Source organism: Labrus mixtus, chromosome 15, assembly GCF_963584025.1.
Source record: "Labrus mixtus chromosome 15, fLabMix1.1, whole genome shotgun sequence".
Classification (NCBI taxonomy): Eukaryota; Metazoa; Chordata; class Actinopteri; order Labriformes; family Labridae; genus Labrus; species Labrus mixtus.
In genome coordinates, this window is record NC_083626.1 from 9,741,403 (window position 1) to 9,762,694 (window position 21,292).

The 21,292-nt window shown below is 41.5% G+C and overlaps 2 protein-coding genes across 2 annotated transcripts; both read left to right on the plus strand.

The window, feature by feature from the left end:
- The first annotated feature begins 132 nt into the window (after window positions 1-132).
- ndufb11 (NADH:ubiquinone oxidoreductase subunit B11) lies at window positions 133-3,184 on the plus strand. The gene is made up of 3 exons (XM_061057844.1): window positions 133-359; window positions 2,337-2,467; window positions 2,977-3,184. Exons 1-3 carry the CDS (start codon window positions 186-188, stop codon window positions 3,101-3,103), a joined length of 432 nt encoding a protein of 143 aa, XP_060913827.1. The 5' UTR covers window positions 133-185; the 3' UTR covers window positions 3,104-3,184.
- A 1,504-nt stretch (window positions 3,185-4,688) lies between these two features.
- On the plus strand, window positions 4,689-20,956 carry rtel1 (regulator of telomere elongation helicase 1). Its single transcript, XM_061057500.1, has 33 exons — window positions 4,689-4,921; window positions 5,871-6,069; window positions 6,342-6,435; window positions 6,527-6,608; window positions 6,882-6,942; window positions 7,141-7,216; window positions 7,550-7,634; window positions 8,529-8,594; window positions 8,961-9,117; window positions 9,204-9,242; window positions 9,321-9,396; window positions 9,564-9,661; window positions 9,993-10,048; window positions 10,150-10,221; window positions 10,313-10,391; window positions 10,495-10,627; window positions 10,947-11,060; window positions 12,168-12,208; window positions 13,153-13,238; window positions 13,320-13,397; window positions 13,502-13,579; window positions 13,793-13,939; window positions 14,064-14,179; window positions 15,043-15,166; window positions 15,400-15,568; window positions 15,675-15,832; window positions 16,033-16,128; window positions 17,257-17,467; window positions 18,646-18,780; window positions 19,641-19,763; window positions 19,946-20,134; window positions 20,401-20,526; window positions 20,626-20,956. Exons 1-33 carry the CDS (start codon window positions 4,817-4,819, stop codon window positions 20,694-20,696), a joined length of 3,540 nt encoding a protein of 1,179 aa, XP_060913483.1. The 5' UTR covers window positions 4,689-4,816; the 3' UTR covers window positions 20,697-20,956.
- Window positions 20,957-21,292: the final 336 nt, after the last annotated feature.

The window sequence follows — 21,292 nt, forward strand, 5'->3', positions numbered from 1 at the left end:
AATATAGTTATAGTGAAGTTTGTAACAGGACCATCTATGAAGCAGTATTCCCATACTGCATTACCGCTGACCACCTCTTGGTGGCGGCCATGCGCCACACAACCCTTAAAAAAACGAAGAAGAAGAGAAAAGGGTTACTGTTTCCAGTTCCGGTACAGTGGTGGTATCCTTCACAAACAGGCGAAATGTTGACCCGACTGTTGCGGCTCGGGCCCGCTCTGCCCCGGTTATTGTTAAACCAGCCGGCCCGGTTTGTGTCTCAGTCCAAACCGAGCGGTTCCGCTGGTTCGGCCGCTGTGACGCAGCTGCACCCCGCGGTTGACCAGGGTGGACATGGCGAGGTCGACCCGTACCTCAAGGTGAGCTTCTAGCTGTCTCCATTAACTGTTCACTGTTTATGTAGTTTACAGGGACATTCAGCTACTTCACTACCGGGGACTGTGAAAAGTTCTTAAAATGTGTCATGTCATAGTTTGGATCCACTCAGAAAGTTAACGTGAGGCAGTTACAGCGTTTATACAATACTACACTTTAAGGTTTTTCTTATTTAATTTGACTCGATTCTCAAATGAGAGTGCAAAAGATTGAGTATAAATGTTTGTGCAAAAACAAATTTGCACAATAACTTCTCTTACCTACCTGTACCTGACCCAAACTGATGAGTTGAGTCTCAGCCAAAATGTCAAGCTCTTCACAACTTCTAAACTTTCTTTAATCATTTGAGCCATCACATGCAAAATGTTCCATCCAGTCATCAAAATGGGAGTCAGACATGCATGTTTATTTCATAAATATCCATAACATGGGATGTTTGTGTTGTCTGCTAAATTGGCGAATGAGCTGCCAGCTGACAGTAATGAACTAGGAAACACATGGGTGTCATTCTGTGGCAGATTTTCTGTATACAGTACATGTAAGACATTCACTGCATACAGATGTATTGATCCTTATGTGTACTGCTATATTGTACAGAATATAATTTTTTTCTCTCAGTGAAACTTTACCTAATATTGAAATCTTAATCTAAAAAGCTCAGTATGATGAAGGAGATTGCAGCAAGTCGAACAGGATTGTAGAACAGTAAGTTCAATCAGTGTCAACAACAATGATGGAAGACATTTAGATTTTTACATCGTACACTTTTCCAGGTCGACTGACATGGAGACATAAAGATGAGAAAAGACAGAAACATTTTGACCTGTGTGGCTTAATTTATCGTTTATTTCGGAGGCATTGACCAATTATCTGACAAGACGACTCCGTTTTTAAACAAGAATGAAATGTTTTGGGTGAATTATGACCTGTTGCAAACATGCACACATTAAGTTTTGCTGTCCTATTAAACAGTTGTGACAATCTTACTAACGGTTTAGAGACATTTTCCAAATATGAGCCAAAGCGATGGAGAAAACTATAAATTCAGCTTACATTTTTAAAAGAAGAAGTTGCCAGTGGTAATCCTGTTGTTTATACACGCATGAAACAAGGTATACATAATAACTAGCTAACACAGTATCCACATAGAGAAGTCAGTATTTTACATTTCAGAGCCTCTGTAGGATAGGTATGTTTAGCTGTTGCTGTTTTGATTTATTAATGTAAAATAAATTGTAAAACCTCTTGATGGATATAGCAATATATTGTCATGTGCTCCTTGCAAATACATATATCAATGCAGAGGTTCCTCGATATGGCTGCAAAGCTGTGACGACAATTTGATGCACTTCACTTAGCTACAGCTTTGGGATTAAATTGTATTAATGTATTATAGTAGGATTTCTGAGGACCTGAATTGAAGTGTTTTAAATTGTTGGGATCCTGATGCCCCTGCTGTTATTCTCAGCAGTAAAGAACATCTGTTGTAGTGAACTCTGTGTAGGACAGGGTCATTATCCAAAATCAATGTTTATCACGATATGTATCGTATCGTGGGGTTGACTGACTGGAGTACAGTATTCTAAAGGTTTATTGATGTAAAAAAGTTTCCATATCTAGATCCAAGGTGTAGAGCTTCAATATTGTGTTGAATTACCAAATGTTACTTTGACATTAAATGTATGCTAACTATTTTTGATAAATTGTTAACGTGTTTGTCATTTTCCTTGAAAAAGATTCACCGGGAAAGAAAAAGATTATCTTTTTTTTTTTCTTAATTACGGGCATTGTCAAAGCATTGCAGATTAATCAAAAACATAAAGAATGGTTTATTTTAGCCATATCAGTGACCTAAAAGCACAAAAAAGACACATCAGTTCAAACCACTCAAAGGACTCTGCTGTATCAGAGTTCACTATTATGCTGCCTAAAACCTGTCCCCTCTTTGTTTTTTTGCTCAGAATCCAGACTACCATGGCTTCTCCCAAGACCCTCATGTGGATTTGTGGAACATGAGGATGGCCTTCTTCTGTGGTATCTCGGTGGTTCTCGTTATAGGAGGGACTTTTCTTGCCTATATACCAGACAACGCGTGAGTTCTGAAGATTTTATGTCTGCTGTCAAACGTGACCTGATGTTGTCAGTAGTGCACTCAACTTTCTATTCTTCCAGCGGTCTGCAGTTTACATTGCAACAGGTCCAATTAAAACATTCATATTATTACTTCTTGTGACACAGTATACATCAGACATAGAGTAACTAAAAATAACTGCTGACACAAATTAGTTGACACTTGAAATTGAATTTCAAAGGCTCATACTGCCGGTTTAGCTCGGTCGTTATTGCGTTATTGCGTTATTGCCTCTTCAGAGGCTACAGTCCTCATCGCAGCGGCTGTGGGTTTGAATACAATTGTGCACTTTGCTGCAATTTTCCCCTCCGACGTTTCCTGTCTCTCTTCCGATGTCCTGTCAAGTGAGGGGAAAAATGTACCAAAAAATAACTAAACAAAACCTGTGTATATGTGAAAACGGCTTCAGAGTTTTTTGGGGTTTCTCTTTTTTTTAATCTGCTTTTTTTGTCTTGCTCTGTGTTTCACAGTGAGACTTGGGGCAGGAAGGAGGCAGAGCGTCTGATTGTGCAGAGAGAGGCACAGGGTCTACCTCTGATAAGCGAGAACTACTACGACCCAAGCACGATCGTCCTGCCCACGGCTGGAGAGGAGTAGAGTCCAACCTGCACTCACTGTATTCATAATTATTGTATTTCACCAGGAGAGAATAAAATATGTACTTGTTTAATTGTTTAATTCGTATGTGTGGACAATGATTTCTTGAAACAGCTTCTGAATCTTATATTGACGAAGAATCTGAGTGAGTAACTTAAACCTCTTGATGCCATTTATCAGTGTTCAATAACTTTTAGTGCTTGTGCTTAGCCTAAAGACAATCTTGATTCCAAACCCTTAAAATAACTTCTCTCAGATACAATAGACATGAAAGGTTACTCAGAAGTCAGTCCTCTTTTTAGCCACCAATGAGATGCGTTTAAAGTGCATCCTATGATTGCTGTGTTAATGTAAAAAAGAACAATAAAACCAAAAGAGAAAATATATCAATTTACCACATGCAGTCACAGAGTTGCAGCCGTAAAATCTAAAATTTACCCCTGGAGTGTGTTCTCTGATTTGCATCTTCATGGAGGTGAATGTTTCTATTTCAGTATTTTCTGGGCTAAAAGTAATGATTATGCTCATCTTCCAATGATTTACAAGAACTAACAAATGGAATAGTTGATGAAGCAGTAAATAAATACCAAAAAAAGATTTCTCTCCCAAATCCCAAGAAAATGCTCTCAAATTTCCATGTTATTGTCGACTTCCGAGAGCTTTTAGATTTATTTTCATAGAGAATGAGTGCAACCAGAAAACATCACATTTTAAGAAGCTGTAGTCAGAGAACCTTGTATATAATCTTGTAAAACACATCCAATTAGTATTATTATTGAAATAGTGCAAGATTATAGAAAATCTTAACTGATCGTTTCATTATTGAGGCCTTGTACAAACCTGATAAAGGATGTGTGGAGCTTTTGGGATCCATTCCAGGTCCATTTTTGCATTCATGATGCCATTCCTTGCCACATGTATACATGGTTAATGTATTAAAGGGGCAGCTGTGGCTCAGTTGGTAGAGTCGATCGTCTCTCAGCTGTAAGGTCAGGGGTTCAATCCCCAGCTCCTGCAGTCAACACGTGTCCTTGGGCAAGACACTTAACCCCATGTTTTTTTTTCTGGTTCCTGTTTTTCTCTACTTTGTTTTACAAGTTGCTTTAAGTTACAATTCCTAAATATGGGATAAAATCAGGAGAGTTAAGCATTGCATCTTTTTGTTCGCTTATCCACTTATCATAATGGCCTAAATAAGAATATTGTTTTTTGGAAAATGGAAGAAATTACAATAAAACAAAAATGTTAATGTTACTCAAACACTAAATTATAATAAAGAAGAACCAGAGAGAAACACATTTCTACAGTGATGTCCTTTTATCTGGAGCTGCATATCTCTGAAACAGTCCAGTCTGAGCAGTAATTGAACTATTATTATTATTTTTCCGAGGTAACAGGAACGCAGCATGTGATTATTATTCAGAGGGTACGTGAACGCAGCGGAGGCGTATCGTTGTAGTGCGCATGCTCTGTGGACTGAATGGAGGCGCCAAGCTAAGAAATGTTCCCAGAGTTGATTGACTTTAAACTACTTTCTACAGCGGCTAAAGCTGTCAGTATTATTATTATTATCTGTTGAATTGACCAGACGTCTACAACTCAAGTTATAAGTTGAAGTAAACCCGCAGTCAAGAGGAAGCTTCTCAAAGTGCGTCATTTTTTAAAACTGCGTTATCTTGTTTATTGCTGCTACTGACTAAAGCTAAGAGATTCATGATGACTTCACTGACTCTGGACGGAGTCACGGTGAAGTTTCCTTTTCCTCCTTATGACTGTCAGAAGGACTACATGAGCAAAGTGGTTGAATGTCTTCAAAAGGTAAGTACAGTTTACACTAGATATGTCTAGTTGTTAAGGGAAGTTGGTTGCTAAGGAAACCTGCTGTAACCAGGGTTATCTTCCATCAGTTTCTCAGCAGCTGTTCAGTGATACAGGACACTCATTCACAGTTTGATTGCTGCCTATTGCAAGATAGGTCCTGAGCTGGTCCAACCTGAGCCAGGTCCCCCGCCAGTCTAAGCCTATTGCAAGATAACTAGGATCTGGTCTAAGCCTGAACCAGGTCCTCTAGCAGTCTAAGCCTATAGCAAGATAACTAGGGGCTGGTCTAAGCCTGAACCAGGTCCTCTAGCAGTCTAAGCCTATAGCAGGATAACTAGGAGCTGGTCTAAGCCTGAGCCAGGCCCCCCGCCAGTCTAAGCCTATAGCAGGATAACTAGGAGCTGGTCTAAGCCTGAGCCAGGCCCCCGCCAGTCTAAGCCTATAGCAGCACAATCAGGGGTCTCATTTATAAAAGAGTGTGTAGAATCGATACTAAAAATTGTTTAGACAAAGAAACGAAACTTTCTGACCCAGAAACAGAGGAGTATGTGAATGAAGTGAAGTTTGAAATGGACATATCGGTAGTTTACTGCAGCAGGAGGATCACAAACTGAAGAAAAATCAGAGAGTGACACCACGTCGCTGCTGCATTCACGCTGTCCTGTGTGCCAAAACATCCACCTTTCATCATTACGCACAAGTATATCTGCAATGTTTACATGTTTACAGGACACACACTGACTTCTTCATATTGTCAGAGTGCTCACGTCAGTCAGCAGTCTGCCTCACTTTATCATATTAGTAATCAAAAGTTTGATCAACGAACAAAAACGTTTAATTGTTGGCCACATATTTTCGTGGGCATCTCCGTCTGCTCTGTGACTAATTATGAGACATTGACTCACATGCTAACATTGATATTTTACATTTTACCTGTGTGTTTCAGAAGGTGAATGGGGTCCTGGAGAGTCCCACAGGTACAGGTAAGACCCTGTGCCTGCTCTGTGCCACCCTGGCCTGGAGAGAGCACTTTAAGGACACCATCTCCGCCCGTAAGATATCAGAGAAGCTGGGCGGGGAGGAGATGTTCCCGAACACACCCATGGCATCATGGGGGACGGCCGCCACAGACGGAGACACACCGAGTACGTTCAATGAGTGCTCACTGCAGATTGAAGTCTTTCCTACCACACATGTACACTTCACAAACTAGTTTTAGATATTTTGAGCTCATAAATCACCTGATAACTTAAGTATAAAGGACAGCTCTTCTGCAAATGGAAAATCATAAAATCCAATGCAAAGATAAGAGGGGCATCACCTGTTTAACTGGAGTACTTTACAGAGAAACAGCTGCTGACATGTTTACATCATTACTGTACGAATAATGATCATTTGGTATTTTTTTGTTTTCCAGCCTACTACACAGATGTTCCAAAGATCATATATGCATCCAGGACACACTCTCAGCTGGCACAGGTGATCAGCGAGTTAAAGAACACTTCATACAGGTAAAAATACATCTGATATAGGCTATTTGTCTTGATACGTTTACTTTGGTGGACGAGATCAAATAACTCCAACCTGTCTCTGCTGGTTCAGACCTAAGGTGTGTGTGCTGGGATCCAGAGAGCAGCTGTGTATCAACCCGGAAGTGATGCGTCAGGAGAGCAACCACGTGAAGGTGAGGAGCAATGGCCTATTGACACTATCATTTTAAAAAAAAGATAGATGCGCCGAGGACGTTCAAGCTGCACATTCTCCTGTCATTATCTCATTATCATCATTTTTTAAATCAAACTCTCGAGTTGTTTTGAGATTTTAAGCAAAGTTGAGCTTTTTATATTTTGGGTAATGTTCTGACATTAGTTTAGTAAATGATGCTACTTCAGTAGATCACACACATCTACTTGTACAGGTACAATGAACAGTGTGTTTCTTTGTGTTGTATTTTCAGGTCCATATGTGCAGAGCAAAGGTCTCCACCAGGTCGTGTGTCTTCTACAATAATGTTGAAGGTAAAGAGATTGATATATTTAATTTTTCCTGCACGTGAAACATCTTGTCTGTTACACAAATATCCGTACCACTGTGAGACACATGGAGCTCTGATGCTTCTGTTTTTGCAGCAGTGATGGTTTTAGGTCTTTGAAAATATCTCTCTCATTGCCTAAATCATTTTTAAGCGGCTTATTTTTTTGTCTTTTCTGCCTCAGAGAAGAGCACTGACAAAGACTTGGTAAACTCTATCCTCGACGTGGAAGATTTGGTGAAATATGGCAACAAACATAGGTGAGACTTGTGTGTTTAACTAACAGGTCACTGTCGTGGTTTATTTTAAGTCCAGTAAAACAGCTGTTAGAAACAAGTCCTCGTCGTTTAGAGACATAAACCAGAGAATTTATTAAATTTACAAATGGCCAATATTTGACTGTAAATATAGCTGACGATTAAGCAGCTGATATTTTTTTTTTAGCTCTCAGGCTTTTAGCTTCAAAAGAAAGTTTATTTGAGTCTTAAGATTTTTGTATTTCTTTTCCAGAGCTGTATTTTAGAGCGAATCTAGTGACTGTGCTGTGTTAAACTAGCACTTCCATCTTTCAAAGTTAAACTTTTCTCCTGCAGGGCTTGTCCTTACTACCTCTCCCGTTCCTTGAAACAGCAAGCAGACATCATATTTATGCCGTATAACTACCTGCTGGATCCAAAGGTGAGCCGACTCCTCAGAGACTGATGTGAATGAGAAGCAAGAGATCATGGCCTACTTGTAAAAAGAGAAATACAAGTTATGGATGACTTTAAATTCAGATATCTGCACTTATCTTATTTGAATTTCATAATAATGACACATTTTATTGGCGGTTTAAACCCAGGACAATAATTAACTGTTCAGTTAGGGACTGAGCCAGCGGGTGAAGAATAATAGAATCTAGCCAGTTTGCAAATATGTCTCTTCACAAAAGTACACCTTGACAAATTTTACTTTAGTGCTGTGATATCTTGCAACAGGGAAATCGATTTTTCAAGTATTTGAAGGTCGAATCAGTGAGAGTGACCCCCACACACACGGTCGTTTTGGATGCCCCTCGGTTTGCCAGATATGAGAGCAGTTATCAGGTCAAACCAACAGGTGTTGCAGTGATGGAAGCGGGCAAAAGAAGTGGTTCAGATAGAAGTGATTGTACCCGACCTAAAAAGCCTCTGCATGTTTCTAATAAGCTCCACGAGCAGAAACGTGCTCAAACTAGGATCAATACTGGAGATGCTTTTGAAAAATAGAGAGAGGTTAGAACACATAAAGGTTTACAGACCCATGCAGAGCTGGATAAACACTGAAGCTTCAGTGTCCACCACATGGTGACCTGAGTGAGCATCCACTCTAGAGAGGAGGGGAGACAGCTCTCTACAATGTTTAGAATTTAGAGTGCAGTACCCATTTTAAACACTAGGTGTCAGAGTTACACACTGCTCCTTTAAGGTATTTTTCAAAATAAATTTTCACTGCTTAATAAACATCATTGCACCAATGTAGACTTTATTGTGATGATTGTGACGTCATATCCAGATACATGCTGATATCCTGTTTCGTCTGTTTGTTCCACAGAGTCGCAGGGCGCACAACATCGAGCTAAAAGGAGCCGTGGTCATCTTTGATGAAGCTCACAATGTGGTGAGACTCTGCTCTCTGTGACCAGAGACTGTATTTGATCCATTAACTAATACAAAATACAGACGAGGGTCAGGCTATTATCATCGGAATATGTAGAGTTTGAATTCAAGATTGTCTTTCAGGTCGTCAGGGCAGTAAGGGAAAAGCTAACAAACATGACAGCAGTGTTTGATCCTTTTATCGAGGCCACATTTTTAAATATATAATGTAAATTTAGCGTCTCATTAAATGTGTGAGAACAGTTTCCTCAGCTTTATTAACAAAACCTTTTTGGTCTTATCTAGAAAATCTAAATATTAATGCAGATAACTGTCACATGGATCCTGCAGACGGTAAAAGGGAGGTGATGTTTCTCTTGTTCTGCAGGAGAAGACGTGTGAAGAATCGACCTCATTCGACCTGACGCCTTACGACGTAGCCTCGGCCATCACAGCTGTGGACCGGCTGCTGTCTGAGCAGGCGAAAGGCGTCGGCAACGGAGACTCCGTGTCCGAAGACTTCAACGTAGAATCACTCAACTCGGGTCCGAACCAACATCTGTGCCGTTTAAAAGATTCAAAGATGGAGACTTAATGTGTTACTGAGCCAGTATTCTTTGTTGTCTTTCAGGTTTAAAATTAGACATTCAGTCGGTCGCTAAGATCAAACGTAAGTAACAGAAAAGGTTTAAAGATGATGAATAATCAAAGTGAGATTTTGAGTCTCATGAACTGTTTGCTCTGACAGAAATTCTGCTGGATCTGGAAGCCGCCATCGATTCCTACGATGTCCCAGGTGACAGAGGCATCACAAAGCCAGGAATGTAGGTGAAACATGGTGGTCGCACTGACGCTGAAACAGAATCATTCGATTTTAGGCTCAGTTGTTGCAAACATTAGGCTCTAACTAGTCCTGTCACTAGAATAAAAAAAGAGTCTAACCGGAAACTTTTGTGTGGCTTTTACTCATGTCGCCTTCTTTCTGCCTCAGCTTCATCTACGAGCTGCTGGAGAGAGCACACCTGACCTACGACACCAAGACGCCCGTTTATGAAGCTCTGGAGCAGATCAGCGGACACTTAGCAGGACGTCAGTGTTTTATTTTTTTTCCCATGCTTGTGTTCACACCACAACATGTTGCCTGAGTACAAAAGTGTATGTTTAGCCTAACAATGCAGCCTAAGAGTTAAACACAATGACCGATGTACTGAGAGTTACAGCAGGCCGCCAGAGACGTTCTCCATCTTCTCCAGGGAAGTCAGATCGCCCAATTATAATGCACGGCATGTTGTGGATGACTTCCTCTAGGGATTTCATCCGGGAGTTTATTGACCTCTTCATCTTGTATGTCTGCTTCTGCATCAAACAGAATCCAAATATTCTCATTAACTCATTTCTTGTGTGACATATTTCTCACCAGAGTCGGGAATATTCATGAACACAGGGGGACTGCAGAAGCTGTCGGATATCATTCAGGTATGCTGCACGCTGGACTTTAAGGTTGTGCAATAAATACTAAATCTGCTATGTTGAACTGTGTAATAGAAACAGTGACTCTTTGTTTCTCCGTCTTGTAGCTCGTGTTTTGTGGTGAACCAACAGAAAAGGACCGACAGCTGAGGATGCAGTCCAACACGGCTCATTTTAAGGTGTGTGTCGGTTTAAAAAAAGAAAAAAAGCCTCGAGCAGCTTTGTTGAAATGATGTGATTTCTCATGTTAACAGTGAAGTCTAACCTCAGGTTCACATCCACCGAGACACCAGCAATCAGAAGAAGAAGAACACTGATGTTTGGGCTTCGTCTTCATCAAAGAAACAAGGTGATGATGCACAGCCTGTCACATAAAAATCAGATTAATTATCTGAGTCATCATCACTAAACTTCATTGAACGAGCCCTTTTGTGTTTCTGTCCTCCTCGTAGGAAACATTTTGAGCTATTGGTGCTTTTCTCCGGGCTTCAGCATGCAGGATCTGAAGAATCAGGAAGTCCGCTGCATCATTCTGACCAGCGGGACGCTCTCCCCTCTGACCTCGTTCACCTCTGAGATGAGGATGTAAGTTACCTGCAGAGGTTCAAAATGAAGTCAATAATAATCAGCAAAGTCTCAGCTGAGTCTGCTCGAGGCTTCTTTCTCGTAAAGGAAGTTTTTTTCCTCTCTGTTTTAATTTTTTATAAATGTTGCTTAGTGTTTGTGATGGATTAATGTCGGGTCTCTGTAACATGACAATGAGTAAGGTCTTTAATCTGCTCTTTTCTAAAGCGTCTTGAGATAACATCTGTGATGAATCAGCGATATACAAACTAAAGATTGATTGTTATTACCAGATGTTTCTTCTTGATCTTGATCCTCCGGTGTTGGTGTTCCTCTGTAGAGAATTCCCGGTGACTCTGGAGAACAAACACGTGATCGAGCGGGATCAGATCTTTGTCACTGTCATCGATCGAGGCCCCGATGGAGTCGAGTTAAGTTCAGCATTCGACAGAAGGTTCGTACTCCGATCCAGTGGCCAACGTCTGCACTTTAAACATATTTAACAAATTCTGATGTATAAATCGTTGTGTGAAGTAGGAAGCGGGCTGAACTCTTTACGTCTCATTTTTTATTTGTCTTTTTATGAGCTTTCTATATATAGATTTAATTACTGCAGAGGTTACAAGGCCTTTATTTAAGCTAGGCTTTTATTACCAGCAGGACTTTATTACTAGGGATGCACCGTTTTGTCGGTTCATCATCAGTATTGGCCTCATACCAATTCGACCCAGCTCCACCGGGCGGGCGTCCCAGCTGCCGGTGACCGCGTTTGGACTACCTGGTTGATCCTGCCAGTAGCATATGCTTGTCTCAAAGATTAAGCCATCAAGTCTAAGTGCACAAGGCCGGTATAGTGAAACTGCGAACGGCTCATTAAATCTGCTGACTGAAATCGACATATTGGCAAATAATGTAGCATGAGTCGATGTTTATTTGTTGTGCCAAATCAGTTTAATGTTGTATTCTTGTTCCACTAACTACTTATTCAGAGAAGAGGTTTTTTATGGGCAGGTGATGATGTCACCTGTTGGACCAACTCCAACTTGTTTTTATTGTCAAACATGAGAGAAAATGTCGGCATTGTGGGAGTGTGACACCGAAAGAAGACGTGAAAAACACATTGAAAACCGCAATCTGCTAATTTTCCCGATCGGTGCGTCTCTAGTAATTACAAGTTCCCTCTGATTGGAAGAAAGATAACCGGCCACTCGAGGACGAAGCCGCTTTGTGTTCTCTTCTGCTGCCTTTTGTTTTATTTTTTTATTATGTATACAAAGATATCAGAAATATCACAGAGAAAAACAAAAATATTTGTATACATAAATATAGACAAGTATTCGCACAAAAATAGTAACACTGTAAATTAAGCAGAAAATAAATGAGTAGCACAGACAGGTTTGCAAGTTGTCTGCTTCAGAGTCTGTGAAGGAAAGAACCCAAAGGCTTCCACAGTCTCCAGAATTAAAGTTTTATTTTTAATACAAACTCTATGTAGTGAGTTTCTAAGTGTAAGCTCAAATAGCATTTGATACTCATTTAATTTCCTTGACTCCTGTTGCAGGTTTATTCCTGAAAACATGGCGTCCTTAGGAAACACAATTGGTAAGATTAAAGATTGTTTTTATACGACCGTGTTTTTCAAGCCTGTATGAGAACTGTGACCGACTGTATGTTACAAAAGCCCTCTTCAGACTGACGCTTCAAGCTGCAATATTTAACACCCCTGTGACGTTTCGGCCAGAATCTGAATATTACAGAGGCATTACTGGGGGGACGAAGAGGTTCCCCCTCTGTCTGTCTTCAGAGGCGTTACAGAGGATCCAGTGACTATCAGTATTGGCTAATTTGATCTCTGATATTACTCGATTTATTCACCAGTCAAAGAGCATTTAATTTGAGTTTCATTATATTAAACTAGCAGTTCTCTGTCACCAGCAGAGGGCGCTATATGGATTACAACAATCATCATCACTCTCCAGAGTGTGGAGCGGTGATGCATGTTCAGTTACTTTCCAGCTGAGCGACCATCTTCATCTTCATCTTCATTATAAATCTTTTCCACAAGTGTTTGATAATTGCATTTCAGGGATCAGTGCGATAAATGTGTTTGTTTATATCTATCTAGCTCTACAGATAGACAGATATTGGCCGAGATCAGATACCAGATTTTTTTCTTTCCCTGAAAAAGGATTTATTTTACATATTTAAAATCATCGTCGTTAGACTAGCAGTTCAACGCTGTTTGTTGCCTTCAATGCGACATACTGCACAGCCTGACTTTATATTTTCTCTCGTTTTAAATAGTGCAAAAGGGAGTTTTTTTTTTTAAAGTCACATATCGATCGTGCCCTAGAATCAAGACCTGATGACGACTGAGCTCAGTTATGGCACTTTCGCAGAAAAAGCAGTCTGAAAAGGGCGATGTGCTGATTTTAGTTTAGTCCCTACAGAAACATTTGTGATAAAGAAGAGCGTTCTGTTGCCTTAATGATGTTTTATCATTTTGTTTCTCTCTTCACCTGTTTGTTGCCGTGTTCCCTCCTCAGCCAACCTGAGCCGAGTGGTCCCTCATGGCCTCTTGGTGTTTTTTCCCTCCTTCCCTTTGATGGAGAAAACTCTGGAGTTCTGGAGAGTAAGTGGAGATCAATCAGAAAACGTAATATCTGAATAAAACCTAGGATGAGGTGAGAGTTTGTGTCTTCTGTCTCTTCAGGCTCACGGACATGCAGACCGCATAGAGAACGTGAAGCCCATGTTCGTTGAACCGAAAGGAAAGGGAACCTTTAACGAGGTCTGATTTATGAAATATTCATGCACTAGACTTTGAAAGGTTTTTTTTTTTTTTAAAGGTCTCGTGTCGGCTACAGTTCATCTCCTCTCTGCTTCCCTTCTCAGGTTATTGACGGATATTACAGCAAAGTCAACGATCCAGCATCCAAAGGGGGGTCTTTCTTTGCAGTGACCCGAGGGAAGGTGAGGTGATTTAATTACCCTGAGACTGAAAAGTCTGAAAAATGTTTCAGTATTTTATGTTCCAGTGACAACTCCGCCTCAAAGTGATTTACTTTGATGATTATGATCCCTGTTTTAAAACTCAACATGTAGTGTTGGAGAGCAGCTCTCACCCTGGCAGCCCTGCAGCGTTCTGCCGACACATTTCCCATCTAAATGTTTCTTTTGTCTCAGGCCAGTGAGGGTCTGGATTTTGCCAACACCTTTGGTCGGGGTGTCATCATCACCGGCCTTCCTTTCCCTCCAAGGATGGACCCTCGAGTCGTCCTGAAGATGCAGTTCTTGGATGAGATGAGCAGAAAGAAAGTTCCAGGGATGAAGGTGAGGAGAAAATGTTCACAGAGGAGTCACTGAAAAGGCTGGATATATGTTTATGTCTGTGTGTGTGTGTGTGTTTATGTCTGTGTGTGTGTGTATGTGTGTGTGTGTATGTGTGTGTGTGTAGTACCTGTCTGGTCAGGAGTGGTATCGGCAGCAGGCTTTCAGAGCCGTGAATCAGGCCATCGGTCGAGTGATTCGACACAAAGACGACTACGGAGCCATCTTCCTGTGTGATCAGAGGTCAGACATGGAGCTGTTGGTCTCATAGATAGAATATAGACTTCTACACCAATAGGCACTTAAAGGCTTTATATGTGATTTTTCACACGTAAATGTGATATAAATCAAGTATATCCTCTGAAAATAACTCTGTGAGTCATGACTGTCTACAATGGGTGTAACACCCGAGTCCCACTGTCTGTGATGCTTTCAGAGTTTTCTGAGTCCTATCTTCAGTTTGTTTACATCGCCGGGACGGCCGGCCGGCTCCTCCCCTCACATATAAAAGTTGTTTAATTGAGGGACTAGAGGAAAGAAGAATAACATACTGTACTCACTGCTTAACTGTGTTTCTAGATCACGCTCATTTCAGGTAAATTTACATGCAGTGTGAAGATACGAGCATAATAAAGATCGCTAGCATTAGCATGCTAACACAACAATGCACCGCAAGTTGTTTTGGTTTCATGCTGGTGCTCAAAGGCGACATCTGCTGGATCAAAAAATCACATATAAAGCCTTTAACGTCCCAAGGTGAAACAACAACCATCTTTTCAAACACATCACCAGTAAAACTTGAATGTAAACCTACATTTTGTGGCATTAGAGGAAATGTGCAGCCATATCTAATTCTCTCATTTCATTCATTGTACAATAAAAATATCAAACATTCTTCAGGTTTGTCTCTCTGCTCAGGAGAACTTTCAGATTTTCTCTGTTCAACATAAGAGAATACTCTCTATCAGTTGTTTTTGTCTTGTTGGTCAGACAGAACGAGGAATGTTTCATCTCATGTCACATTAGACTTCTTCCACACAAATGGTGTTTCCCTTTACACTCACAGGTTCTGCTTGTGAGACTCATGTGTGACTCTTTTCTGACAGGTTTAAAGGCTTCTCCGCCCGGGATCAGCTTCCAGCGTGGGTCAAGCCTTACGTGCGTGTTTCCGACAGCTTCGGGAACATAGTCCGAGACGTCTCTCAGTTCTTCAGGGTCGCACAGAAACTGGTAAGTCATTGATTTAACAGTAAGTCTGTGCATGCAGCGACAGAGCAAACATCACTATAAGCAGGGAATGTATGAGTGTGAGAGCAATGAGAGAGTCCACATGTTCATGCAGATGTGTCACAGCTGAAAAGCATGAAAGCTTCCAGAAGTCAAACCTGATTGTGAGTTGGCAGTGAATTGTGTTGACTTTTTCAGCTCATATTGATGGTTTTTATCGTTTTTGACTTTGTCAGAGGCCTTTCGTGGAGAAGAAAGCTCCTGCTGAGCAGAGCGGTGGGACAGCGTGGGAACCTGCCCCTCAATCCTCTGGCTTCACTTCGTGCTCCGCCTCCCAAAGCTCGAATGCGCAGAAGGCCAAGGCGCTGGACGCTCACCTGCCCAGCCTGAAGAGGAGGAGACTCAGTGAGTCTCCTCCTCTACAAAGTTTTTTGTTTTTTTCCCAGAATGTTTCACAGAGAGAATTTGCGGCTCCGTCTTTAACTTGCTTCCTGTTTTTCTCTTTGATCAGACGATAAAGCTGGAGCGGCCGGGATGGCCAAGATCTGCATCGAGTACGAGCAGGAGGTGCAGGAGAGTCACAGGAGGCCGGTCAACCTGCTGGATGCTCTGGAGCGAGGAGACCACTGCGGCGGAGAGGACGGGGATACTCTTGTGGGAGAGGAGAGGGTAACTTAGTGTGGTCTCTTCTTACCGTCACAAGATTTAAACATGACAAAACAGGGTTTGTGGGAAAAAGCATCCAGTGTTTAAAATGTCCAGTTTTGCGGGGAGGAAAGTGAGACTCATGCTGTGAAGTGGGTCAGAACAACAATTACCAACAGGACGTCGATCTTTGTTAAGTTGTGCATATCTTTTTAATTTTGAAGGCAAGCCGTTTGTCCACGCTGTCTCTTCAATATGACAAGAGGATGGAGGACGAGCTGCGGGGGGGCAAGCGGAAAATCAAACTGGTCCAAGAGCAGGTACGTGTGTGATGTAACAAGAAGCCTTCACAGCTTTTATCAGTCAAGAGCCTCCACTGGATTGGTCCACACTCAGTGCTTCCTCGTTGACGGCTCAGTTACACACACACACAACAATGGGCTGCGATTACACACACACACAGAGTGAGAGGAAGTACGCTGAGTAGAATCTGATCGACTAATGTGTTGGAAATTTCCGTTCTCGATGGTTTGCTCCTTCTACTTGCAAGAAGAATAGAAATCAACAGAGTGTCAAGACAGTCTGCAGGAAATTTCAAAGTAATCACAATATGCACACAGATGCTTCACAGAAAAACCTTCATATCTAAATAAGGAGTGTCGATACAGGCACAGTCACAAATATCAAACAGATTCTGTCATACATTTCTCACAATTTCATCTCGTCGCACAAAAGTAATGTCAAGACTTCAGGTCAGGATATCTTTGGTATTTTGGTATCTGTGAGAACCCTTCATCCACGCAGTATAAATAAAACAAGAATATGCCTTTTAATAAGGCAGTGTTTTTCTTACCAATGTAACTTTTGCTGCTTTGCTAAATTGCTCATGATGGATTAAGCCGGGTCTTTGTAACATAACAATAAGTAAGGTCTTTTACCTGCTTTTTGTAAAGTGTCTTGAGATAGCACTTGTTATGAGTTGACGCTATACAAATAAAAATTGATTGATTGTTTGAATATTACGTTTTTTTTTAAATGTAATTGTTGTTGCATTTCTCACGCGAGCTGTGAGTACAAAGTGTTCTAGCCAGAATTTTTCCATTACCCTGTGGGCAGATCAGATTTCTTCCTCGGATGGCTTTTTGAAGATGGATTTGTGTAAGTGGTCAGATAGACGTTGTGTCCAGACATCTGCATGGGTTGCCGTAGTAATGAGTCAGGTGTGAGTAACTACGTTCGATGCTGAGGAGGAAAGAGAAGCATCCAGATTCATCTTTTCTGCACTGAGTTCTATGTGTTGTCCTGCACACTGCTCGGCTTGTAGCGTCATGGATTCATCATCAGCTGCTCTGACACACACGTGTGTTGTCACTGTTCATTAATTTGGATATCTGCCAGAACTCACTTGTGAAGACTTCGTTGTTTAGTGTCACTTTTCTGTGTTGCAGAGAAAGAGCTCGTCTGTGGACGCTTCTGATGAGGCGAAAGCCGGCAGAGCGAAAAACTTCCTGGCAGAGATGAAGAAGTCTCTGAGCGCGGTGAACTTTGACCGCGTCGTGAAGGCTCTGCAGACATACAAAAAGACGGACGACCTGGACGCGCTGCTGACTGAAGCCGCCGTCTTAACTGAAGACGCTAACACTCACAATCTGCTGCGGGGTGAGTCTGCTGCCGAAACATTTCTGCGCACACTGAAACAGTTTAAGAGGTGGCTATACTCCACAGCTTGATCCTTGATATTGAGGTTGTTTCCCCTCTTATCATCCGAGAGGCTTCTTCAGAGTTAGAATGACTGGTGCACTGAGCTACATAGATAAGCCTCTCTGGGTCATGATCACAATAATGTTTGTGCAATAAATTGGAAGTTGTTAACCTCCTATGAAGATAAGAATCGTGCAACTTCTCAGCATATGCACAAGTTTTAAAAAGATATATATAACAAGCGAAATCCTGCAGAGTGCTTTGATTCTGCAGATGCTGAAATAACGTCAGAAGGGACCATTTTAAAAAGAACTTGCTTGTCTGGTTTTGTAAACAGACCCTAACAGTCCTGACAGAGTTTACATTTTTATTTGAGTAAATCTGCATCACAGAGTAGTACACTTTCATCCTGTATGTTGTAATTAAATCACAGGAAAATCTGTTTATTTTTGGTTCACAAGAGTAAGACCAAATTCAGCCAACGTGTGACTGAACTCCGAGAGATATTCTGACACTGATTTTGACACTGAGCGGGAAAGTTAATCTAAGTAATGTTATGAAGAGAGGAGAGGGCAACGTGTTTGGTTTTCTGACTTCACAAAAGTGTGAAGATTGAAGGATTTTGTTTAAGCAAAGTGAGCAAACTCAAATAATTCTGCAGGGAAATGTGTAAGGAAAGTGTAAAGGCAAATCTGCACTTCTTTTAGACAGCGTTTTCTGAAAAAATACCGTAACTAAGCTCAGCGTTCATCACGTCTTTGTACGCTCATAGTGTTTCCACTACGGCGTGATATTGGTGTCACTCTGTGAGGTCACATTGGGTTTCGGCGTTGCAGAAGCTCCACATACACACACAGTTAGACATGCACTAACACACAGCGATACGCTCCCCCACTGGCTCAGCTGAACCGTCTGGCCTCTGTTTCTACCTCTGAAGACGGTACAGAGGCACTTCGTCTCCACATTATGCCTCAGCGACTTTCAGATTGAAGGGACGTAAACAGGGATGAAAATATTGCGGCTTTGAAACGGCGGCCTGAAGAGGGCACCTGATTTTACTGAGCGTCCAGGATTGTGTGTGTTTTGTCGTTGCGTGTTGTCGTTGGTCGATGTGTAATGATTCCTCCGTGTCTCAGGCCTCTACCAGTTCGTTCGGCCTCATCACAAGAAGAGGTTCGATGAGAAATGTCAGGAGCTGACGGGACACGGCTGCGGATACAAACCGGAACACTCGCTGGCAAAGGACATGAAGAAAGCTCTGGTGCAGAGCGGTAAGAAACACTCATCACAAACCAACACACACACGCAAACCAACACACACACACACACACACACACACACACACACAAACCAACACACACACACACATAAGAACAACTGAAAGTATCCGGTAGTCTTGTAGTCAAGACCACACTAACCGAGACCATGGCGCTCTGAGACGAGTCAAGACCAAGACCAAGACATTTAGGGATCAAGACCTACACGCACAACGCAGCTGTGGCTCAGTTGGTAGAGTCGTCGCCTCTCAACCGGAAGGTTGAGGGTTCAGTCCCCAGCTGGGCAACATGTCCGATGTGTCCTTGGGCAAGACACCCCGAATTGCCCCCACTGCTTCAGTGGTGGTGTATGAATGGGATTAGTTACTTCTGATGGATGATACTACATAGCGATCACTACCATCAGTGTGTGAATGGGTGGGTGTGACCTGCGGTGTAAAAGCGCTTTGAGTAGTCGGAAGACTAGAAAAGCGCTATATAATCTCAAGTCCATTTACCATTTATTCAAGACCAAGACCAAGACATTTAGGGATCGAGACCTAGTCAAGACCAAGACCATAAATATCACTGAAGAAAAATCATCAATCTTATGTGCAGCACTTATGGTGAAAAAATCAGTGGTGGTCTTAATTTAAAATCCTGAGTCCGCCCAGTCTGAGACCCTGACAAGACCGAGTAAAAATGCTTTCGATTCCGAGTTGAGACCAAGACCTTCAAAAAGTGATCTCGAGACCGATCTTAAGACCAAGACCGATATCGAGTACTCCAACACGAGTATCCGGTATGTCCTTGTCTGTACTATCAGGGATCTGTTCCAAAGTCCAAAATCATCTTTAAATGTTGTGTTTTGAAAGCGTCAGACAGACAGCCTGCTGCAGGTCTCACCTCCTCCACCTCCTGCACTCAGCTGAACACTCAACAGCTCAACAAAGGAGGACAACATCTGAGCCAGCAGGGACTAAAAGAACCTCCGAAAGGTCAGAAAAAAACCCCCATCAATTTACGTTTTAATTCTTGCTTTCTGAAGTGAACTTGAGAAGTTTAGATACCAGGAGTGATGCTTAAGTTATCTTTAATTAGAAATATCTTTCTTTGACTTGTCCAAACAGATACCTACGTTATTATGCATTAAATAAAGTGTTGTTCTCATGTTCTCCAGGTTCTGCTCCAAAGAGTGAAGTCCACACCGCTTTTCTGGCCGATGTGAAAAAATCACTCGGCGCAGAGAAGTCGTCTCAGCTCTTCCAGGCCGTCCTGAGCTACAAGAAGAGCGACAGCTATGAGAACCTGGTGAGCACGGTGGTGAGCTTATTAACCGAGAGAGACGAGGACTTCAACCTGCTGATCAGTAAGTTCAAATCACTGTGTTATATACTGTATATTTCCATTTTTTTAACACTTATAAAGGTATGAATCTCTTGATTCCGAAGATGGAGGTCTGCGCTCTCTGAGAATGACCTGAGATGTTAAAAATATGATTCAATGGACTCCTTCTCACGAGCAGAATCCAAAATAAAATACTGGAGCAGACAATTCTCTGAGTGAAGGAGTCCGCTGAATCCTCTTCTTAGTGTGTTGATCTTTGTTATTATGTATGTATTTTCTTTTCTTCAGGATTTGGCACATTTATTCGCCCTCACCATAAGAAGCAGTACAAAGAGATGCTGGATGCTCTGATCGGTCGGTCGGATTCTGCTAACGATGTTTCTGCTGCTGTGAGGAACGTCCAGCAAGAGAACAGTTAAGGACGACCCTATGTACTATAACCATTATGTGAATAATAAATATCACATAATTCTTGACAGCTTACCACATGTTTATTGTTTTTGTTGTTTTCAGATTTATCGTCGACGCCTTTGAAGACACAAAGCAAGATATCCGGTTTCTTTTCAAGCAGCCAAAGAAAATAGAATCATGAACGTGTTTCACAAAGTTTGTTCATGTTTCTGCTGAATAAAAAAAACATGAACCAGCCGAGCTCTGTTTCAGGGCAGCGGTCTGACTCAGTCCGTGTGTGAACGCTGAAAATGGATCCACCTCTCTGACCCGACGATTTAAATAATGAACCGGAATCGTTTTTGGACTCCTAACTTGAAGACTCGACACTCAGATGTGAAAAATGATGTTGATGGACAGAATATTTTATTTAATTAAATGTAAATGAACTCTACACCTGCCTTGTGATTCTTTTGAAACAGCCGTGCTCTCTGCGATTTCTGACTCTGTCCTATCTCTCCAATAAAGCCAAAAAATACATCTTAAAATAAATAAATAACATATTCACAAAATTACCAAAAAATACCTTGCAAGAAACCTAACACCGGTCCGCATAAACGCACTTTGAGTCACTTTGCTGCAATCCATTTTAACGATCTTAAACTAAGAATATGAAAATGTTGAAATGGTTTTATTACTAAAGAATAAAAATGAACTAGTGTCTGGTTTTACTCATAAACTGTCTATAAAGGACATTATTTATAGACAGTTTATGTTAACTCATAACATT